This window comes from Corvus cornix, chromosome 2, assembly GCF_000738735.6.
Source record: "Corvus cornix cornix isolate S_Up_H32 chromosome 2, ASM73873v5, whole genome shotgun sequence".
Classification (NCBI taxonomy): Eukaryota; Metazoa; Chordata; class Aves; order Passeriformes; family Corvidae; genus Corvus; species Corvus cornix.
The window spans coordinates 125,668,475-125,692,942 of NC_046333.1; the positions used below are offsets into that span (position 1 = coordinate 125,668,475).

At 41.1% G+C, this 24,468-nt stretch overlaps 1 protein-coding gene across 1 annotated transcript; it reads left to right on the top strand.

The window, feature by feature from the left end:
- The first annotated feature begins 681 nt into the window (after positions 1 to 681).
- CHMP4C (charged multivesicular body protein 4C) lies at positions 682 to 17,948 on the top strand. Its single transcript, XM_039549285.1, is given in 6 exon segments — positions 682 to 923; positions 925 to 1,045; positions 8,128 to 8,305; positions 9,526 to 9,640; positions 12,193 to 12,301; positions 14,490 to 17,948. Coding segments are annotated over 6 exon segments (663 nt in total). The 5' UTR covers positions 682 to 848; the 3' UTR covers positions 14,555 to 17,948.
- The last annotated feature ends 6,520 nt before the right edge of the window (positions 17,949 to 24,468 follow it).

Consider the following 24,468-nt stretch of genomic DNA (forward strand, 5'->3'; position numbering starts at 1 on the left):
CATTCCTTCAGAATTCAGGGTTATTTTCCCAGCCTTCACCCACGTGCACGCCTGTGCCCAAGTGTGATGCCCTCCCAAAACACCTTTATGCAGCATGTCTCCAATTCTGGCCTCCTCAGTACCAAAGACATCGAGCTCGTGGAGCGGATCCAGCAGAGCGCTACAAAATTGATCGAGGGACTGAGCATCTCCCTTCGGCGGAAAGACGGAGAGTTGAGCCTCTTCAGCCCTGAGAAGAAGCAACTGAGAGGGGACTTCACCAATGTCTATAAGCATCTTAGGGGAGGGTGCTAAGAGGCTGGGGCCAGGCGCTTCTCAGTGATGCCAAGCAATAGGACGAGGCAACAGGCAGAAACTGACACAACAGGAATTTCCACCTGAATATGAGAAAGAACTTTTTTATTGTGTGAGTGACCACACACTGGAACAGATTGCCCAGAAAAGTTGTGGATTCTCCCTCTCTGGAGATACTGAGCCGCCCGGATGCAATCCTGTGCCATGTGCTCTAGGATGACCCTGCTTGAGCAGGGAGGTTGGGCCAGATAACCCACTGTGCATTCTGCGTTTCTATGACATGGGAAAAAAGAAAGGGGGAAGCACAAACTCGGCAGCCGCCTAGGCAGCGGCGGCCCGGCCCGGGACCCTGCGGCTGCCCTGCGAAGCTCGCCGGCTCCTCCCGCCGCTCTGCCCAGCTCGGCCAGCCCGGAGCCGCCCCCGGGCCCGCCCCGCCGCCAGGTGCGGTGCCGCCGCCGCCCATGGGCTCAGGAAGTGCTGTCACGGGCGGAGGTTTCTGAGGACCGGGCTGGTCAGACCTTTCCGTCGGCGGGTGCCGAGCCGGGATCGCCGCCATGAGCAAGATCTCCAAGTTCTTCAAGGGGGGCGGCTCGGCTGCCTCCAAGGGCCGCGGGGGTCCCTCGCCGCAGGGAGGCGCTGGCCCGGCTGCGAGAGACGGAGGAGATGCTCAGCAAGAAGCAGGAGTACCTGGAGACGCGGATCGAGCGGGAGCTGGCGATAGCCCGGCAGCACGGCACCAAGAACAAGCGAGGTGAGTGAGGGCCGGGCCCCGCGAGACTAAATCCCGGGGCTGGAGGAACTCGGGTCTCGCCGGGGCTGTGGCTGGGCCGGCTCACCTGGCTCCGCAGGTGTGCAGTGTGATTCGGCTGTGGGCTCCGAGCAAGTATCACCACACGCGAGGCGGGATGGTGGTTTTGGGTCTTTGGCATCTGTTAGTGTTTAATGAACTGTGGATTCATATAGCGGGATGGGAATTTGTTATTCCTCACAAAATTTAGTGTCTGTGGTTTCCTGTGTGATTGTTCTGTTCGTGCTTTGCACCACAGTCGATGCAGGTATTGGCTGTATACACAGAGAGCAAAGTACTGCTGCTCAACGAGGGGAGGGAATCGCTGTTTGGGGGCTCAGCATTGGCTGGGCAGGTGGCAAAGGGGATGAGGGATGTGAGGATCTCCTGTATATTCATGAATAAATGCACATTATCCCTATTGCTGACAACTGAGGAACAAAGTGATGCAATGATTCATCCAAATCATGTAAGAAGTATATGTGCAACCAAAAAAAGAATGATAGCTTAGAGCATTAGTGACTGGTCTGGGACGCTGTTAGCTACGAAGGAGAGGATGCTAAGGGGTCAGAACGTCTGGCTCCTGTGTATACTGATGTTGTCATTCCTGGGAAGCAAGTGATGGTAGTCAGTGTCTTGGGGATATACAGACCTCTGAGAAACAAGTTAATTACTTCCTAAAGTCACGTGAAGGCCTATTTGTCTACTCTGAGCTGTATTTTAATTCAAATGCTTCAAAACAGAAGAAGAACATTTTGAATTAAAGATTTGTGATGTAACAAGAAAGTAGGTCTTTTGCCTGCTCTTTCTGTTACTCAATAATTTAAAAAATAATGCCATGTTACTTCAAACTTGTGAGGAGCTGTGTGTGTTAGAGGTGTTTTGGTTAGCCCTCTAATGTATTTGTAATACTTTAGCATTTAATAATTATTAGCAAAAGGCAGTTTAACTAAACTAACTTTTAGTTAGAAGGGATTTAAAATCATGGGTCAAGATGGGACAGATTTGAAGGCATGGTCAGGGGAAGTAAAGTCAATTCAGCAGCACAACTGAGCCAGCTGCTCGAGAGCATGGGAGCTGTCAGTGTTGTCCCAGTCCTGCCTTTTCTACTCCCCTGGCTTCAGCTGGAGTGTCTCTTGGTTCCTTGTCGAGGTACTGGCACCGTGCTGTTACAGTGAGCTAGTTCAGAAAGGTGATCCAGCTGGAAGCTAATTTGCTATGGGACAAAGTGACCAGGTAGCTCCTGGGGCTGAATTCATTGTGCAAAAGCCTGAGCTGCGGGGCTGGTGCAAGAAAACAGGCTGGTTCCTGTGACTGTAGCAATTCCTGGTTAAATCCAGACACGCTGTTCTGGAATTTCATTCCAAACCCAGACTATAAACTGGCACATTTGCAGAGAGAAGAAGCATTTCCTGCCTCGCTCCTGCCCTTGTGCTGCTCCCTTCCTTTCCCTTAGCAGAGCTCCCTGAAGGGTGTGTTTCAGAAAGATGGATGTTGTAAAATATTGTGGTTTTCTTTGTCTGGGTTATTTTTTTTTACCCAGGATAGTTTAAGTTCCACTTATCCAGTTGACCTGCTAGCTGCATGAGTGCTCGTCCACCTGCGAAGGAGAAGGTGGTGCACAAACAGGAATGAGAACTTGTTGGGAAAAGGTGGATCTGCTTCTCCTTTAACTCAGCTGGTTGATGGTGGTTTTAGGTGTGTGTTGGCTTTTTGCTTCAGGCATGCAGCATTTGATATGTGAACGTTTTCTCCCAGATCGTTGTTTCCACTGCAGTACTCAATATGCAATTGCCCTAGCTTTTTATCTGTGAAATTGTTCATGGAGTCATATTGCAAACTGGATTGTTGAGCTGATCGTGGTTAAAAATAACGCCTTTTATTTTGTCATTTGCTCAGGGACCAACAGTTAAGGACAGTAAAGAGGCAAGAGTAGGGCAAAAAGTGCCGTGTGGCAGTTTTTATTCATGCCAAAAATTGTTCTTAAACCAAAATGGGATAGTCTAAGTACAGCCAGAGGAGAAACAATATAAACTATGTTTTTTTTAAAATATAACCTTGCTGTGCCAAAGTGCTTAAATTTAGCAGGATAATCAGTGAACTTACATCCCCGATAATATGTCTTAATTTGATATGTCAATTGCTTTACAGTTTAATTACTGTTGATTTACATATGACAGCATATTAGCTGGTGTATGGTACTGTATAGCTCAGAGAAAATCTGTGTGAACCGGCATCTATTGTAATGTTATGTAAACATACGAATGAGAGAATAAAGGTTTTAAATCTCCATTGCCTTGTTGAAGTGAATGTTTCAGAGGGACATCACTGGTAATTTTTAATGTTTTGGTTTTTTTTTTCTTAGTTGCATCTATGTAGGAGCCTATGGAAACTAAAATGGGGCTGTCTGCAACTGGAGCAAGATGTATGTAGGGATAGAAAATGCACCAAATTAGCATGATCACACATGATTTTTAGGTGCATGAGTCTGAGTCACACCAACACAAGAGGGAGCAGATTCAAGCACCAGCAATTTCTCATGACTTCATATGACTCTTGAATGTGTTTCGTGGGACGTCAGTAGGCTTAACTTGAATTAAAAGCTGTGATGCATCATTTGTGCGATAGACGTGAAACATCACTGAAATACTCCTGGCTTTTCCTTTATGAAATATCTCTGCAGTTCCTGTACCTAATCTGAAATTAGCTATACTTTTGAGCTGATACATTTCCAGCATTCCCCATTAATATCTGATTGTAGCTAGACCACTTCAGGTTTTTTTGTTTGCTGAGGTTCCTCCTGCAGAGGTTATGTCATGAGAAGCAATATTTTTTTCACAGTTAGCTCTGACTTCTAATATCTCTCTTTTTTCTATCTCTTGCTGTACTTTTAGGGGGTATCTCAGTTTCAGCCAGTGCATAGCTGCCAACTCCATCTACAAATTGGCCTTTCTTCTCCATTATTTTGAAGGACATAGAGGAAAATTTAAAGAACAGGAAGCGATACTGAATTTTTGAGAACTTTGTTTAAAAGGAAATGTGTTTTCTGAATCAGGCCTGTAATTTTGAAAAGAACATATACGTGAATGTGTGTTGTTTCATCCCGGTGTCTTTCACAGATCCTAAAAAACCCCAAAAACTTAATAAAAGGAATAAAGTTAAGATAAGTCATCCAGAATAGGATTAAATCTTAACTATAAAGAACCACATAGTATTACTGAGGACAAAACCTATGAAGAAAGTTGGAATAACAGGGAGGGTTTAACAAGTAGATGCTACTAAAGACATTGTGTGTTACGGTTGGGCTGGGCTTATGTAGCCGTGTAGCATTCCTTTTCAATGAGTTAGGTGTAACCAGCAGGCTGTTGAAGCCAAACAACGATGTGGTAGTTGTGTGTTATGAGGGATAGGACAGTCATGCCTACGGCAGGCTGGGGGACAGGTTGGGAGTGAGGGTTTCTGGCAGGGACATAAAGGAAAGCCCTTAGTGGGTCTCTGCTCTGTGAGTTACAGTGATTGTTCTCTGACTTTAGTGAGCACATTTCCAGTGTCTTGCCATGAACTGGAATGCTTGTAACTGGTCCAGCTCATTGTTGTTCTTGATTTAGCTTCTCAGTTGTAACTGCATATGGCTTCCTCCACAAGGCTTTATGGAATATGGATGCTGATAATGAGCCTAATTAGGGTCCTATGATTTTTATGGCCTCAGCAGCATTGTCTTCAGTTGTCCCTGGAGTGAGGGAGATCAGAATCTGCAGTCCATCAATCCCTTGCAGGCCTGAGGTGGAGGTTTGTGAACTGTATCCAAGAATGAGATCCAGTATTTTCACAGTGGTGTTATATTTTCTGAAGAAATACTCTTTCCCTACTTCACCAGTTTCCTCATGGGAATTATAAGGATTATTAGACAATCTTTTTATTTCTGCTTCAGAAGATGAGATTGTTGATACTTTCTGTATTGATGGGTGTTGGTGGTGGGCTTGACAGGTAAAGGGGGTATTACTGCACTGTTTCCTTTCAATCTGATCTGTGATGGAACCATGAGAAGGGTGCCTCAACTCTTCCTATGTCATTACTTCTGTTTGTCCTTTTGAAATCTGCATATTCAGTGTGGCCAGGATTCCAATTGCCCAGCTGGCCATTTCTGCTTCCTTAATAAAGTGTCAGCATTGTAGTTACAATGGAAAAGTGCCCTTCTGTATGCTAATAAAAGTAGTTCATTAATATGCAAACTTAAACTGACATCTGTTGTTCCAGACACCTTGACTATAAAATAAAAACTCATATTAAAAGCAGTGGTTCCTAATCTATGAGCTGTATCCTGCTTACTGGACTTGGGAGTAGAGGAAATGTGCTAAAGCCCAGCCAACTGCTGACCATTATAAAATTCAGGAGTTGAATTGGCTTCTTTGGAGCACAGCGGAAAAAGTGTATGAGACTGCTTTTGTTTGTTTTTTCATAGAGAAGCCCTCCACCTCTTCCTGAATGAATTGGGGTTAGTTTCTCATGTTTCCTCAGACTCTACCTCTGCTCAAACTCATCCTCCCCAGTCTGTGTTCCTACTTTGAAATCTTTGGAATGGGGAACACCATTTTTCAGTGCCATTCTTAGACCATCAGTGAAGTGAGTTGTGTTTTCTGCTCAATTTCATTATATTTTAATAGATAATGTTCTTCTCCCATTTGGTAATTAGAATGTGGGAGCATTATAAAGCAGAAGCATTTCAATCCTGTAAGAGTTGCACAAAAATTTTAAAATGCTTGTAATATGCAGTAGAAAAGCACCAAAAGTTCTTGATACTCTGTGAAACACAGAAAAATAGATTTCAAATAACAAGGAAATTCTCATAGCTATAGGAGCTACTATAGCAACATACTCTGCAATAAAGGGCATTAATTTAATACAAATCAGGAAAATTGTATAGCATGGTGTGAGAATTTATAATGCTTTAGTTGATAAGGAAGGAGTATGAATTAATTTTCTATGAAGTTCTGCTAGTCATGGGTAAAACTAAAGAGAAGGAAGATAATATGTTGCACCACAATAGTTAGGAAAAGCTGTTTATGAATAGGTGAAGTCATAGAGAGTTTAGCTTCTCCTGTGTTTTCTTGATTTGGGTGTGGTTTAATTAAATGATCTTCAGGATTTTGAAAACAGCTGCTCTGTGTGTAACTGAGGAAATTCATTTTCCCTGTGAGCAGCTAATAGTAACAGCACCATTGCAGAGTCCCATTTCTGAATAACACTGACTAGAAAGACTGCCCCATGGTAGATTCTTGCTCCAGCTGAAGCCTTTCTGCATCAGCTCATTAGTGCTCCTCAGTCCACAAGGCCTCAGAGTCCTCTCTAGCACAGCTGGTGTTATGCACTGTTTCAGACTGTTACATTTGTCTGGAATCTCTAGCTTCCTAACCTAGGAATCCAGGATCAAATTTGATCCAATGGCAGCTAAGAAAGGAAGTGGCTGGTGTCCTAACTCTACCAATAAGAAGCATAAATAAGTAGGAAAATAATAAGTAGGTAAAGATTGTTTGGGAGTAGATCAAAATTATGTATTTTAGAATTGCCAGTGAGAATTTTACAATGCTTACATTTGCTGTGTGCATGACATTATCTGATGTTTGTGCATCTTCTTCAGAATATGCATGATCTTTGAACCATCCCCCAAAACCTGGGAAATTCTTGGATTTGAATACTGTGATTAATCTGTTGGGATTGTGGCTTGCTGTCCTGAAATATTTTACTGCTGGTGGTGGAAGGCCTCTAAGCCTGTGTGAATGCCTCTCCTTGTGCAGCTCATGATGAGCAATTTTGATCATTGATCATTGATTCAAGCATTTGTCAACAAAACATTAATTTTTTTAGTGTGTTGTTACACACCATAAATCTACGTGCCCTCCTTGGGGGGATCCTAATTAATTTGAAAATTTGTGTACCCCAGTGTCAAGGTTCAGTGTTATTGCACAGGGGCAATTATTTGAACAAAATGGCAACAGTAGCTGCTCCTGTTGGTTGAGTTTGGGGGGCTGCAGGGCTGCTGGGGCTTGCAAGCTCTGAATCTGTTTAAAAAATTAAGTGTAGGAGACAAGGGAAGGGATGGGGGTGTTAATAGCATTGAAAGAAACCAAACAGTGGGTTAACTCACTCTCTTGGTTTATTTGGTGGGTTTTTTTCGCCTGGCACGTGTAGTTTGGAAAGGACTGTCATCAGGAAATGCTTGTGGCAAAATTGTGTGTGTTCCCACACCCTGTGGCCAAGAGAAAGTCCTTTTCTCCTCCTGCTTGACACGTGCATTTATTCTGGTAATGATTTACTCTGGGCAAAGTACGCTGGTCATATCTTAGTGAATATAAAAGACTAATCTTGACAATTTACAAAGATAATGGAGTGTAGCTGGATTTCACTGTGCCCGTGTCTACAAAGTTCTTTATGTTTTCAAATTCTAAGGTTTAAAGATCACATTCCTAAGTGATTGTAAGAAATAGGTGAGCTAAAAGCTGGAGAAATTAAAATCCTGCTCTGATCTAACGCTTCTGTCTAGCTGGGCCATTTGGTCTCTCCATTGCACTTCACAGTTACTGCTGCTGAGACAAAGCTTAGAAAGCACTATTGGTGGAATTGTGGTTATCATGACAGATCTTCATACACTGTCTTCCTTAGGTTTTACTTACATCTTGCAGCTTCTTCTTTTCTTCTTTCTTCTGTTTCTGCTTTCTGACTACTCTCTGATGTTTTTCTTTTTCCTTCCCATCTTCCCTGCTTTGCCTCTGTGCACAGGATGGAGTTCAAGATCTCCCACAGTGGAGGAAGAAGCTGCTTTTCCTTGTGGCACTAAAAGGAGTTAATCTAAAAGAGGCTTCCCAGCATGTTCATGGAACAGCATGTTGGTGATTAACAGGCTGCTGATCTGGTGTGGTCAAAGTTTGTCTCCCTAGTAAGGTAGGAGGGTGAGAATTACAAATTCTACAGGTCAGCTTGGTGCTGAGCTACTTGTCCTTGCATTTGCTATGAAAATACACAGTGCACTTTGCCTCTTCCCATTCCAGCTGCCTTACAAGCTCTGAAGAGAAAAAAGAGATATGAGAAACAGTTGAATCAAATTGACGGGACACTTTCGACCATTGAGTTCCAGAGAGAGGCATTGGAAAATTCCCACACCAACACAGAAGTACTCAAGAATATGGGTTATGCTGCACAAGCTATGAAAAAAGTACATGAAAATATGTAAGTGTTTTCTAGTAGTTTCCAAGTTGAATTTACTAACCACTTTCAAATTATTCTATCACTACACACTGTTGTATCAAGTTAGATAGTTTTGACTTCATTTTTGGTTCGGGCATCCAATGTCAGGAATGCTTTTGGTGCTGTAGTGTTTTATTTGGCAGAAAAATATATTTTCCTAACAATAAATCTAGAAGAAAGTTCACTTAACTAGTGAGATCTGTTTTCTTAAGTCTGTCTTGGCAGTGGAGAGTGGCCTCTGTCCCTGGTTTGCCTAGAAGAAAATCTAGCCATAGAAACTAGGTGGACTCTTTTCCTCAGAATCCATAAGCTGGACTGTGAGATTCAAAGTACTAATTAGACCTGACACCCCCTCCTCCCGCTGCCCCGCATAAAAAAGAATTACCTTCTTTTTTGTCATATGTCCTATATTGTTTCAAGGGGTGTTTTTCTGCCTGAACAAACAGAGTTAAATCACAAGGGTTGTTCTGGGAGAAGTAAACAGGAACTGAAACAATAATGAAGTTAACAATAAGGGGAAACCTTTAAATGGGGTACAATTCTGTTATGTTCCCCCCAGTTCTGGTGAAAGCTTAACATCAAAAAAGATCTATAAAATCATAAAATAGTTTGGGTTCAAAGGGACTTTTAGAGATAATCTTGTCCAAACACCCTGCAGTGAATAGGAATATCTTCAACTAGATCAGGTTGCTCAGAGTACATCCAATCTGACCTTGGATGTTTCTGGTGGTGGGGCATCCACCATTTCTGGGCAACCTGTGCTGATGCTTCACCAACCTCATCGTAAAAAACTTCTTCCTTGTATCAAAACTAAATTGACCCTCTTTTATTTTAAAGCTATTACCTTCTGTCCTTCACAACAAGCCATGTAAATGTTTATCCCCATCTTTCTTTAAACCCCTGAGTACCGAAAGCCCTGTAAAGATGCTGACTTTGGGGGTCTGCCCACGGGCTGTGACTGTCTGACAGAGGTATGAGGAGCACAGAGAGGGAGAGACACACTCTGCTGCAGTTTGACTTTTGTTATAATCCCAACGTGGAAGTAGCTGGACTGGGTGTAGGTGAGGAAAATTATTCCCTGTGAATTCTGCTGTTTACAGAGTCATGGGCATAAAAATAAATTAGGGTCTGTTCAAGTGAGTCTGTTCTGTAGGATTTGAATGATATATCTTTAAAAAAATGTTTCCATGTCACCTTGCCAGGGATTTGAACAAAATTGATGATTTGATGCAAGATATCACTGAACAGCAAGATGTTGCCCAGGAAATTTCAGATGCTATCTCAAACCGAGCCACCTTTGGTGATGAGTTTGACGAGGTTAGTACTTCAGGCCTGTAAGTTTTAACTCCATAGTTATTTTGCTGTGCAGTGGTTTGTTTCTCAAAAAGTGTGGATATGAAATTCCTTGGTTCCAGCTTACCCTATCTAGGACAATTGTATAATTTTTAATATGAATATAAAAATTAAATAAAACTATTAATATATAAAATACATAATGTACTAAATAGAAATCTACAGATGTAAAAATATAAAAATTATTTTTATTTCTGTATACATTTTAAGAAAAGCATTTTTTACTACACTCCTGTAGTTATTTTTCTCATTTGAGCCACGGAAGAATGAGGTCACTAAAACGTGTAATTTGTACTACTCCAAGTGGACACTGAAACATATAATTTTTTTGTTGCTCCAAATAGACATCTGTTTGACTAAGTGCATGTCCCTGTGTCATGGACAGGCTGCTGTTCATAATTCTGAATATTTGGACCATTTTTTAAGGTTGGTTGTGGTGCTTGGAGATGCAGGTCCTTTCCCTGTTGCCCAGACCCCAGAAGCAGATCCATTTGGTAAAAGTAATACCTGTTGGAGGTAATAAGGTGTCATTCTAGAGCTCTTTTCTTTTGAAATCCCCACAAGGCATTTAGGACCTTCTCAAAATTTGTTGCAGTAGTTTTCATCCAGTGCCCCCAGATTTGATTTTGTATATCTAAGCAGGATATTATTTATTTCTGATCCTGTCATGGCTGAGGACTCAAAGGTCAAGGATACTCAAATTCTTGTAATCTGTGGAATGCAGAGATGAGTATCAAGCTCAGTATCACAACCAGTTTGGTTTTGTTTTTCAATTTCGTTTCAAAATGACAAAGCACTAAGGATCATTTGAAGAATGGCCTGAATACTCAAACCATTCACTCTATTCCCAACTAATTGGTTCCTATGTGCCCAAATGGACAACAAAGAAAAATATAAATGCTGTATCGCACATATTTGCTTGATTGGGAGGTAGAGGAAGTTCCATTCAACAGTTCTAATTCATTGAAAGTAAGAATGATTCTTTGTATTTTGTTCCCATTACCTGCTTTCCTGTATTTCTACTTTGAATGTAAACAGACTTTCCAAGAAACATTTAGTCATTACTGGCACAAGGAATGGGATTTGGCCTGAGCTTCAAACAATTGAAAAACATACTGTCCATCCCAAACAGCTGTACAGTGTCTTACTTTTCATCAGTGCTTAACTTTTTTGGAGTCTAGGCTTAGTAAGCATGTTGTAGATTGACCTGGAAGTTCCTAAGAGATACTAGTGGAAGCTGATGTGCATTGTTCCTGTTTGGGAAATAAGCCACTGTCACTTGGGGCATTTGCATAGGAGCCTAATACTGACAGTACTTGGGTAGTAACTGGTAAACCTGGTTTGCAGGCTACTGCAGCTTAAGAGTGCTAGAATCAATGACATAATTGCTGGGATATAAGGTGGTTTGTGTTGAAGGATGATATATTTTTTTTTTTGAAGGATATTTTTTCCATGCTCTTGGATGTATTTTTTCTTCACATGTGTGCCATGGGTGTAAGGAGACCATGGAAGCATGTGATTTCTCCTGCCCCGGACAGGCACAGAAATATAAGGGTTCTTTCTCCCTGGGTTGGCACAGTGCATGTTTGCCTTAAATTATAAAACCAAGTAAATCTAGGTATCAAGTTCTGTGGTGGCTATGCACCTATGATTTTAACTTCTACATTGGTGATAAACAAAGTCTAAATGTGTAGGCAAAGCCCATTTCAATACCTAGTAGCTCCTACTTTACTGCTTTTCTGACACTTCCCCCAGCCCTCTCCAGTTGTTTTTGCCCATTGTTTCTTTAAAACCATTTTACCTATGTGGCAAATGCCCATTTCTCTACAAATATGTAACATTTGGCTTCCTTTCTTTGGGAAACGTCAGCCAAGGAATAGTTCCTTGATTTTTTAAAAAGTGTGCAGCCTTTTTATTTTTAGCATTGTATGAGTGGATTAGATCATCTGTCCAAATCAGCCTCTGCACCTAAAAGCCCACGAGTGCTGCGTGCTTCAAGAGTGGATAGCAGGACCCAGGAGGACAGTTTTGATTCCAGTGCTGCTTTGAAATCACATGTAATCCTGGATTTGTGTGATAAATTATGCTGAAGCATAATGTTTAATGACAGTCTGCCTTATAACCAGTGGAAGGTGTTTGCCTTTTAAAATGGGAGAAATGGCACATTAAAGTTAGAATCCATTGAAAAGTACAGGCTCTAGATTTGGAACAAACCTGAGGACAGCAGAGGCTTTTTACTCCTGTATTTGCCTTTTTGACGTGTATTGTACTGCTGTTAGTTTTGTTTCTAATTTTATTCCTGTTTCTAACTTCCACTGTCTTATTTTCGATGTTCAATTAAGATTTACTGTTATTGTCCATACTTTGTAAAAATTACACTTTTAATATGCTGTTTCCTGATACATCCTTTCAGGTGTAAACTGTTTTTTCAGTAGTACTTTGCTTCATGGTGGTTAAATGTGTCCTTGTGTGTGATCACTATCTATATTTGTAAATAATGTTTCCCTTGAATTTAGGATGAGTTGATGGCAGAATTAGAAGAACTGGAGCAAGAAGAACTGAACAAGGGAATGAGAGATGTCAGGTTGCCAAGTGTTCCGTCCACATCGCTGCCTTCTCGCCCTGGTAAAATGCCTGCTTGCCATTTTACATTTCTCATGATTAAGCCATGCTGTGAGAGAGGGGAGAGGAAGACAGGGTTTCAGATCTCCATTTAGCTCTTTTTTAACTTTTAAAATGTTATAAATTCCTTTTCCTATTTTTGTATCTGCTTAACAGAAAAAGCAGAGTAGAATTCCATTTTGCTCTATGAAAGCCTTTAGGACCAAATTCTCTGTAGATTTGGGGAGACAAACTTGTGGAACTTGACCTTGCATATATACTGATGAATCTCCTACTGAAATGTAGTAAGATTATTAAGGAATGATCCTTTCTGCCTTTTTTTTTGTTGTTTTTGGCAATTAAATCCTTAGTCTCTTTCAATTAGAGTCTGACCTAGATTCAAAATGTTTAGGTCATAAAGATCCAGCTTTGCAGGGTAGTGGTTTGATATTTTCCACTGGTATTTTAATTAAAAATGAAGGAGGCAGCAGGAAGTACATATTTAAAGACATATTTTCATTCCTTTGCTGTCTTTCTACTGAATAGGCTTATTCCTGGTATTAAGCTGTAGTTTTATTTTTCTGTAGTTCTGCCCTGTTCATTTTAAATTAAGCTAGAGGCAGTTAACTTCTACTACACTTTCCACCGTCAGTTGAAAGACTTACTGTGTACTGACATTAGTAAAAGAATATAAATACTTGATGGTAAGGACAGCACACGTGACACAGGTTGTTTATGGTTTCTGCTGCAGAACAGGTTACCTAGACCAGCTTGACACAAATACTGTTATATGTGTTTTAGCAGATGGCGCTTAAATCCTGAGAAGCAGTTTAAAATGTTCAGACTGAGACTGTGGCCTCATCTACTGAAGTCAACTGCAAAACAGCTAGTAAAAAAAAAAGGGATTTAGTGAAAATTCAGTCTGGCCATTTAGGATTTGTTCATACATTGTCTTCCAGATCCAGCTGTGCCAGTTGACATTTTTATTAAACCCAGACCACCTCCATGTGTTTCTCACTATTTTAATTTTCTACTTCATCTGTCTGTATGGCTGCTTCAGGCAAGATGAGCTGGTTACAATTATATAGTTCAAGGCACTGAGAAACTGGCTTATGTTTTCTGAAACTTGCTGCTTACTGTTACACAGCAACAGCAAAGTCAGAACAGTCGATATAATGCTTCTAATTGGAGATGCATGTTGCCCTCCTGATTTTGAAGATGAGGAAACTGCAGTGGAGCAAGGCATAGTGACCTTCCCCAGTCACACAGTGAACCAGTGACACTTGCAGAATAGGGACTGAATCTGTGGTCTCCATGTACTTCTCCCACCTTTAGTCCCTGAAGGTGGTAGTTGCAGTCCCCTCAGGATGGCGGCTCCTGGCCCTGCAGCTGCCTCCGGGGGAGCCGGCTGGCCGCTGTAAAGGGGCACACGTGGGTGTTGCACCCAGTAACAGCGTTCCACTGGTGCTTGGAGAGATGCCAGTCCTGATGTGCACAGCCCACAGACGGAGGAGGCAGCCTGAGGTTCAGCCCGGGCTGTTGGGCGTCTAGTTTGCAGGTCAGCAAATGAAGACAATTTGGGTGAGGTTTTCGTGCAGTGAAGGCAGATGATGAGTGTGAGGAGATTTGCGTACAAAGGGACAAAATGTGTGTGGGACCTGATACAGAGCTGGGAATTGCTGCTGCTGTGAACGCAGCAGTTAACTGGCATCACCTGAGCAAAGTAAGTTCAGGAACTTCTTTCTCCGTTTTAATAAATGACACCACCCATTAAAATGGGGTGAGTTCATTCAGAGACTGGGCTTGCATGTACAGAACCTCTCAGCACTATTTGGAAAGGTAGCAGGATGTGCAGCTGGCCAGGGTAGGTCACTTTTGCCCATTTACATGGTGGTGCGAGAACTGACAGCATTCTTGTGGCCCCTTTCCAGCTGTGAAAACTCTTAGATATCAAATGTTTTTTCTGTGTGAGTCTTTCAGTAGGAATTGCATCAGACCTATATTGTGAACTTTAGGGTTCTGTGGGAAATAATGATGGGGCAAAATAGTCACATCTCTTATGAGCTTCATTCCTGCATTACCCATGTTCAGCTTGCTACTCAGTAAATTGGTCTGAGATCTTCAAACTGAAGACTATGCAAGTCCTCATGCTAACAGATAGAATGGTTCTGACTGTTACATTAATTGATGGTTATTGTCTCTTTATCTGCAGCATCGACCAGGAAGAGAGCAGAGGATGAAGATGAAATGAAGAAGCTGGCTGCCTGGGCTTCATAAGAGCATGGTCTTTTTATAACACCAAACATTATAGTGCAGATGTAAAGAGCTGTAATGCTGTTTTATAAAAGCACTCATTTAGTGTGGTTGTATTTCATACAGGCTGGGGTTTTTTATGGCAAATCTTGCTAAGACTGGTGTTACTGCCATATTACAAAGCTAGTTTAAAAACCAGCAAACAAAAGAATTAAGTAGTTGCCTAAACCTTCAGGCATTAATTTTTTTTCAGCCTTGTCAAGAGATTTGTTTTATTATTAGTATCAGTTTTTATTAGGTACTATCTTACCGTATCTGTTGGTTTGTAAAACCTGTGTGCCTCACTTGTGCTCAAAGCTGGATTAATTTTTGAAATGAGAAAGTTAAGGAAGTCATCAGGGTCCTATAACTAGACGGTTATTTGGTTCAGACTATTTAATATTAGCAAAACAGCTTAATACATGTCCTGACTTGCAAATTCTCTGAGTACAAGAGCTAATAAATATTCATTTGGGCATGAAGATTCAAACAGTCTACCTGGAGCAACTTATGTTGTCCTAGATATTAAGAAGAAACTCTACTGTAGGGTTTTTGAAGTGGGATATGTTATTTGTTTTAACTGGCCAAAATGTCCCATGGACTTCTATAGGTCAACTTGAATTTTATTTTGGACTATTTCTGACTTGGTTACAGAATTACAGTGATAAAGGAAAGTGAAATGTCTAAGTTCTTACAGATTCTTGACAAACAATACTCATTTTCATTAACCCTGTCAAAAATTCAGAAGAGATTTGACCTTCCTTTGTTCTCCTCTATCTTGTTTTTTTAGGGTGAGTCTTTACTTTGTATGATAATACTCATCCTCAAAGGAAATTAGCAACACATTTTGAATTATACCATTTCAAAATAGTTTCAATTTCTGAGCTTTGGTTCTTTTCTCTTACTCAGTTTGTGAATAGAAATAATACCAGTGTGTTGCATTTGCAGTGCCTTTTTAAACCCTGGTTAAAAGCCGATTCTGGGTTACTTGTAAAGTTGGTGTGTTACTGTCCAACTAACAGCCTTTTAGCCTAAGGAGAAAATGCCACTCTTGAGTGCTAAACTACTACATGTATGGAGAAATCGCTGTTCAAATACAACCCAAAAATTAAATAGGCTGCTTTGTACTAACGAAGTTTATTTAATAAGTCTTAAGCTCTATGCTAGTAGCCTGCTGTCAATCACAAGGAGATAGTAAAACACTGTGGAGTTCCTAGGAGTGTAGGAAGCAGAGTCCTTAATCTAGGTTTCTTGTTTTCAAATGACTTTAAATTTAATGATGACCAAACCACCTGGGGAATAATGCTAAACTTCGTTTCTGTGGATCTTCAGCAACAGAAGACTGGCCCCTTCTCCTGCAGGCTTTAGCCTGTGATTTGCTGTGTGTTCAGCTTCAACAGCCTACAATAGCCTTCAGCTTAGTGGATTTTAGGTCAAGCATCACTAAGTATGTGTTTCTAGACGTGGCCTGCTCAGAACCTTTCAAGTTGAGCCCCATGCATGAAACCTAAAATGTATAACCCCTGTGGAGAGATGGACTTTTTCAGAACTTTCATTCTCTGTGGAGGAATTGGTTTTGGTTTGTATCTGTATGAGAGGTGAATCGAGTCTTGCTACTTTACTTAGGATAATTTTCTTTCTGGAAAAAAAACTAGGTGTGTTAATTCTGTCCTAAAATTTGGAGGTATCAAGAAAATTTTCCCTTTTTGCTGAGAGTAGAGAAAGTCTGGAATTATTTATTTTTTGTTTTAAATACAAAATAAAACAGAAAAAAGAAAGAAAGAACTGCCTTAAATTTAAAAATACATTTTGAACTCTCAAGGAGTAGGAAACCAAATACTAACAAAATGCTACTTGGTTTTAATGCTTGCTGAAATTCAGCATGAGATGCTAGCTGAAAGCAGGAATATTTAGTAAAATAGCAAATATTCTAAGTTATTTTGAATCTATTTGTTAATCTTTCTGGCTTGAATCCTATGTTCCAGGTGTGCAGTTCATGCAGGTCTCTGAATCGGGTACAGAATGTGTTAGCACACACTGGTTGTGTGACTGTGCAAGGCTGGCAGTGTGCTTGTGGACACTTCTGGCACTTCTAAATAGCATTTCTTTGCCAACATAGTGCCATAGTTAGCTTGGAAAAGCTGGCTTCTAGCCTCTGTTCTTGGTCAAATTAGTAGTTTAACCATGTTTGGCTCTTATGTAGCACTTGGCATATTTGAAGTGCTCTACAACCTAATAGGTCTCTAAGCTCCCATTTTGAAACTAAAGTGACTTTCAGTCTGCTTTGGAAAATATGGGCCTGCTGTTTTTGTGTAAGAACTTTCCCTGTGAACACCCCTCAGAAGAGAGAAAAAAAACCTATAGAAGATCTCCTTTGCAAACCAGCGTTTGACTGCTGGCCTTCAGCAATGTTTTGGCCAAGTGTTGATCCTAAAGAAACTTTGGGTGTCTTCAGCTTATTAATCTCAGACCAAGCACTTTAAAAACAAAATTTTTGGTAGATGAAGAAATGAAACTGGATATTCAGGTGAGCTGCTCTGAAAGCTTGTGTATAGTGGCTGGTGATCCTGAAGGACAGACTCATGTACCAGTTCACAGGCCAGGACGTGTGGTTGGTGAAGTTGTACTCAGAAGCACTATAGTGATGTAATGACAGAAACCAAAAGACACCATGGACTTCTATAACTGGAGTGTTTGTTGCCATATTTTTTTGGGACGCCAGTTTTCTTCAAAGGCAATGGGGTTGTAGGGATTTAATTCTTAATTCAGCTGAGGGAGTGGCTCTTTCCTGTGTAAATTCAGATAAGTGGGACAAATGGCTCTTTCTTTTTTGAACATATGTCTCTCTTCATGCCAAGATGGTATTTGTTTAGTGTGTAAGCAGTCGAAAGTGAATCGTGTCAACGTGTTATTGTCAATGTACCCTATTAACTGGAACATATTTTACAGGACTGTGGCAGCAGATGGTGTACTATAACTGACTTCCTTTCTTGTTGCTTATTTATTCTGAGATTGGGTTGTTTTTTTTTTCTCCTAACAGGCTTAGATATTTTTAACCTGGATTACTTTAAAAAGAGGAAAATATATTAACAAAAAGTAAAAAAAAATCATATATGTATATATATATACACACTGTAAATAAATATTTTAGTGTCATGTTTGTGTTACATGATTTTATTAAATTTCTTTTCCTATCAGGCTAAATTGTAAGTATCCTCTTTACACTGTTATTAGGATATAGTGCTCTTTTAAAGGATGTGAGAATATTTTGAAACATTTTTGATGTATTAATCTTTCAGCAGCAAGCTAGAATTCAAGAATTCTTTGAAGTTGATTTGGTTTAAAAAAACAACCAATAAAAAACCCCACCCCAGTGTAAGCTGTGGTGTTTGGGCTGCATTCCTTCACGCTTAACCATTGTGCTGCAAGAAATTCTTCTATTTTAATATATCCAAAATACCTGCCTCTCCTCCCTCCCCTCTGACGCAAAGATCTCATCGTTTCAGAAATATGTGTTTTTCACTTTCCAGGCTGCATTTGAAAGGAAGAATGATCAGGTCTTTTAAAAATGAAAAAGAAAAAAATATGATAGGCAAGGAAGAAGTGAGACAAATACAAAATGCATTTGTTCATTCATCTTACTAGAATCTCTTTAAAGTCTGTTTGTGTGTACAGTGTCTCACCTTTTGTGTACACACACATATATTTACATGTATGTATGAAATGCTGGAGCAGTGATTTAGGACCACCATTCATTATCTGGTGTGGAAGGGTTTCAATTGCTTGGACAGCTTCTCGTTTCCTCTTTGTAAATCCTAAGGGCTTTGTCACAAAATGCCAGGGAACTGCTGTGGTACAAGCACTGCTGGCTGTGTCTGCAACTGTGGGTGGTGGAAGAATAGGATGAGTGTGTGGGGGAAATATTTAGAAAATCTCACAGTCTCATGATGTAGAGTTTATATTATTTTAATTATGTCACTTTTTTTTTAGAAACATATGGAGGAAATTTTAGTCTCAAAAATTATTTAGCACCAGGGATTAGCTTGAACACTGTAAGAATTACAAGTAGTATAATCTCATGTAGCTGTCATATTTTCTCACATCTATCCCCATTGCAGAGACTGTGGAAAGACTCACCTTCATAGCACTGTTCAGTCAGGTGTATATTGTAGGAAAAAATACAGCTGGTTGATGTGACTTTGATCATAGTTTAAGTGGTTTGTTGTTTTGTTACCAGGATGTAATTACCTGGTCACCACTGACCTACTTAGGATCAATATCTGCAATATCTGCAGATAAAACTAGATGATATAGTTATGAAATGCTAACTGTGCCTAGAAATTTCTGAACAACCTTGTGTACCTAAGATGGCTGTGTCTGGCAGGGTCACACCCGCCCCTCTGCTGCCCTGCTCCCCTCTCCTGCAATACTACACTTGTGTTTACGTGTTTTTCTTGTATGTCTGCTTAGCTGACTTTTCCCCCTGCAACTAGAAGTTTTCTGATAATTCCCTCGTTTCTGTTTACTACAGTTGATTGTCATATTCCTCTTTACCAAGACAGACTTTGGACAAATGCCATCTTGGGGAGTTTGGGCTTGACCCTCACCTAGCCCCTTACAGCCTGTGTTGTCTCAGTGGCCACTGCTACCCAGGCTGTTTTTAGGACAGCAGGGCAGTGTAGGTACCCCTCAGCTGGCTTTCTCAAAGGGCAGGCATCCAATTCTCCTAGGATTGAAAGGCAAGTTGAGGATCTGTGATTTGAGCTAAATTTCATAAAATAGGTGGTAGGCCAGTTGCCTGAGCTGGTGGTCTGCTCCCACGGAGGTGATGAGCATCAGTACCTCCCATTCCCATTGCTGTGACATCAGCTTTCACCACGTGAGTCTTGTGGGGCAGGATTTACATGGACACCCCAACTCTACCCTGAGTTTAGCACCCTTTTCTCAAAAAATTAAACATGCACTTTGGGAGTAATGTGTTCAGATACATTTAATTTATAAACATATCCAGATATCTTAGCTTTACTTTTTACTCAGCTGGGACTGCAGATGTATAAGCATGTGCAGGGTTGTTGTGTTACCCTATACCTACCTGTTGTACGTAACCTATGTGTATACGGGGTGTTGGAGTGCCTGGTGCGGCTGCTTTGCTGCCCAGCAGCAGTGGTGAGCTCCATCAGCAGCAGGGCTGGGGCTCTGCAGACCTCCAGGAGGAGCTCTGGGTTCAGCATACAGCAAGAAACTCCAGCAGGCTGGAAAGGCTTCAGCTTTCTCACAGGACCTATTTCAGTCTTCCTGCTCATGCTGGAGGAAAAGGCCTGCCTTGAACTGCTGCTCAGAAACCAGGGGGGAAACCCTCCCACTCTTCCCACTCCTCCCACAAATCTCCACTTGGTCAGAGCTAAAATGCTCTTTTAAATACTAACCCACCTTCTCAGCTGCTTCTCTGGCTTCTGTCTCTTTTCTTCCCTTCTCCTCTGGCTGCCTTGGCACCCAGCTTTGTTCCCTGCTCTGGACTGATGGAGGAGCTCAGAAGCAGATCTTCATGCAGCACTTCACCAGCCCCCTCTCTACACACTCAGGCCAGGGCAAAGAGCTAAGACCAATCTCAAAGCTTTCAGTTAAAAGTACTCATTTTCAAGATATTTAATACTGGTTCAGTGATTTGTGCCTTGCAGTGACCAGCTGCAAGCTGGATGTCATTGGAACACACTGAGGACACTGAACTGCGAGAGGGATTTCTCGGTCAAGTCTGTCCCAGACCCTGTGAGGGTTCAAAGCATGTCTGTCATTGTGAGGTGATGTCAGCACTACTTTGGGTTAGGTGGGAGCATATGGGATATGCCTTTAGGGAGGTATTGCAGCTGCTGGTTTTGAGCCTGCTGATGTCATGTGTAAAATTAATCACTTTGATTTATTGAGGATTTGGATCTTAAAAGGCAAGTTTACCAAGGAGTGGGTTTATTTGGCACAGGAAGTTCATCTGAACTGACACCTTCTTATGGCTGTAATGCAGAAGTTTATAGATAAACGTAGGTTGGAGACACTACCTTGCACTTTTCAGGTTAAAACCTTCAGCTCCCAATGCTTTTCAAGCTGTCAGCAAAATATTTTAGTCAATTCAGTTTACTGAGCTAGGGAAAATAAATCCCCCTCTGTGAACCAAGTTCTGGAAAAGGTTTGTAACGGCACTAACCTGAGAACAAATAGTATCTGTATTGTAGCAGACACTTGTGGTTGAACACAAAGGATTTTATTTTATAAAGACAATAGGAGAAAAAAAAATGATGGGGGAAAATGATAACTAGTTGAGACATTAATTTATGTAGCCTGAGAATCTGTCTAGAGCACATATTGTGTCTGAATAAAGTGAAATCTGAGTCAACAGCTGCTTCACCAGAGCAGAACATAGAAGCCTCTTTGTTGAGAGAAGAAATCTTATCCTGTAACCTTTGGATAATCATGAGTCTGGTGTCACGTCATTTGAAAAGTGAAAGATGTTGATCTTTGCTTGGTTTTCTAGATTCAGATCTGAACCTTGTCTCACAGGGGATGCCAGTAGTGAACTACAGCATGCCGACAGCAAAAATAGATAAAAGTAATTATTTGCACATGTTCTGTTCCTCATGTTAACAGCAAAGCTGAGCTGAATTTTTGATTGTTTAATGCTCTTTCTTAATATATTACTTTGCACATTAATTTTGCTGCATTCTTAACATTTTTTAACTGCCTGTTTAGGTAGGAACAACTAAGTCAGATCTGACTTAGTTATCTTTACAAGAAACTCATTTTTTGGGCTGCTTTTGTACACCTAAGCAGGAGCAATGTCTCTATAGGCACACAAATATCTCACTGACTCTTACTCATTTTTTTGTAAAAGATTACATAGAGTGAGACAGTTTTCTCATCTTCTTTTTCCAATGCAAGTTATTATGCCCTTGCCAAATTCAAATCTAAGAGGAAGCTCCTGGTGTTTTTGTTAGGTTTACAATTATCCTACAAGCTACGCTGCAAGATTTCTAAATTGATCCTGCACATCCACACACAAAAAAATAAACTTCTCAGGGCAAGACTTTTTCTAAATGTACAAAGCAGCTCCCCTAATCAGGTAGAGCTCTTGCCTGTTGCCTCTGCTCATCCCTGTAACAGGTGGATTTATCCTGCAGAATGAGGGGGAAATGGAGACCCCATCACACCACAAACACTCCACCCCATAACCTGGTTACCAGAAATGCCTAGAAAAGAGCCACAGGAAATTCGGGAGGAGAGATCCTGTAGTTTGCCACATGTCAATTGCTTCCTAAGCTCCATCCATCTATCTATCTATCTATTTATCTATCTATCTATCTTTCAGACATGCAAAGCAATAATGAGATTTTGAAAGCTCAGTGTGCAGCATTCTCCCAGTAGGTGCTTGCCAGATGAGCAATGCCTGACAAACCCACATTAACTGCCAAACAACCGACCAAGCAGCATTTCATAGTCATCCTCACAGCTCTGGCAGCTGTGGTTTCTTCTAGATGAAAAGCATTAATCCACATGGGATTGAAAAGACAGAGGCTTGTTTCTCCACCACATGCAAGCATCCTTGTGTGTTCAATTTGAAAGGAATATTATAAATCCAGAAGCAGCGAATAATTTATAAGCAAGGATATATAAACCTACTTGAAATCCAGTTGAGATATCCCAAGACAGAGTTCCTGTATTGTACAGGCAAAAGTCTCACTGGATCAGCAAATCATCTAATTTTAACCTGCTGACAAGTCACAGGGATCAGCAGTAACACTAGGACTGCACCAACTTACTGCGCAATTAGGGTGAATCATGTAATTGCTTTCTTCCTCAGGTTCCTTATTTGCACAGCAGAGGGAAATACAATACCTGTCTCTCAGATACAAAGTGGGGACAAACTTTATTTGGAGAGCACTCTGGTGATCCTCAAGTCAAAGAAGTCCCGAGTATGAATCAGCAAGCCTTTAGGGTCTCCATGAAGAGCTTAAAAGGGCTAAAAAGGGGAAAGGTCTCCATGAAGATCGTGCTGAAAACCAGGAAAACATAGGTTGGAGCACTGCTTTTGAAGGCTTAGCAAAGGCTTAAGGTACAGAACCTGAGAACTTCCCTTGAAACAGGTGACACTTGGCCACTGCTAAGAGCTGATCCCAGAATCCCATTTATTAGGCCCGTGCTTTAATCAGATGAGCCCCAGCCTCTGCTAGAAGGCAGACCCATGCTGAGGGTTTCTGCACTGTGGGGAGTGATCTCTTCTCTGACAGATGTCCCTGTCTCCCAAAGCCAAAGGGTTCAGCTCTGGCTAGCAGTGACTTCTGAGGACTGAAATTAATAATGCAAGTTCAGCACTCCCACATCCATGCCTCCTCTTTCCCCAGAGCCAGGCTGCCCTGCTTTGCAGTTTGCAGTCTTTGCAAGCCATACCAGAATTCTAGCCTGGGCTGGATGCTCTGATATCCTTAATGAGACAGAAAAGGCCCAAGTCATACAAACAGGGGCAGGAAAACAGTGAGGATCTGGGTCATACACAAGAGAAATGCATTGAAGACTACTTTTCTCAATGTTGGGTAGAGGTTGAAGGTATAAAAGGACAAAGCAAAGCCTCACCAGTTGTTAGAACATCACTAGCTTTCCTGAATTTTAATTTCTGTGTCAGGTGCTGTTCTGTTGCAGACAGACTTCATGTAAAAAAATTCTCATTCTCTTAAGTAAGAATAGCCTACACATCAGGCTTTCTGACTTACCCAGCTAAGCAGAATTACATTTGAGAACTCAGCCAATTACAGAGCTCCTTCAGCCTTCCTGTTACACGACAGTGAAAAATGCTTGTCTTGGAAACATCCTGCTTGTGCACATCCTGTGCTCTGGGCAGCATCAGTGTTAACTCTGCCTGACCCTTGTAAAACAGGATTCCTCAATCCTAGTATCACTTTATTTTGATGATGCTGGATAAACCTGCGGTTTGGGGCTTTTAAATATCCCCACCAGAAGAAAAAAGATGCTTTGTATATGACATGGGGTTATGCTCAGATAGGTCTCATGACAGCCTTTTCCTGACTCTAGAACAACCACCAGAATGGTTCTGAACTCATCAACCTAAGGAGAAACCGCAAGAGAAACATTTTGTATTCCAGTGTAACACTCAGGCTATCCAGCTGGAGAATAATCTGTAAACTGACCAACAGTCACTATTACTCTGAGCATGGCATAAGTTTTTCATTTATTATCTATTACAACAAAAAGATACATTAATCTTTGATTGTTTAGCATAAAGGACTGCATTTTCCCTATTTTTCCACTCTTCTGAATCCGCATAGTTGCATCAGAAACAAAAGGTAAGTAACATCTTGGCAGATCTGAACAAAAGCCCTGGGCTCTGTGTTTTCTTTGCAATGCACAGCCTGAGGAGGACAGAACACAAAAGGTTGTCCTTTGAAACAAGACTGGGATAAAGGTAGCTCAGTGAGGCTGGCAAAGAAATGCCAGTGCTATGGTTGAAGGTGGAGAAGGTGTTCCTGAATGGATTACAATTAACACAAAACCTGAACCACTCACAACACAGAAACTAACATTTAGTGGGGGAGAAGCAGTTCTGGTCAACAAATGAGTGAACAAATTTTTATTTTCAAAGGGGAAAAATGCTCAAGTGTAAACTAAGGACAAGGCAATCCCCTCTTTCCCTTCTACCTTTTCTCTCATCTTTGCTCTAGGAGGTTAAGATCCTATGCACTAACAATGTGTTGAAGATCATAAAAATGTAGAACAACCAACTCCATTGGTCAGTACATTGACTGCTCAGCCAGAGTATAAACTCTTAGAAGAGACATCTTTTGGAGATGGCTGCATTCTCAGTTCTTAGATTCATTATCAGGTTCAAACATGGATGTGAG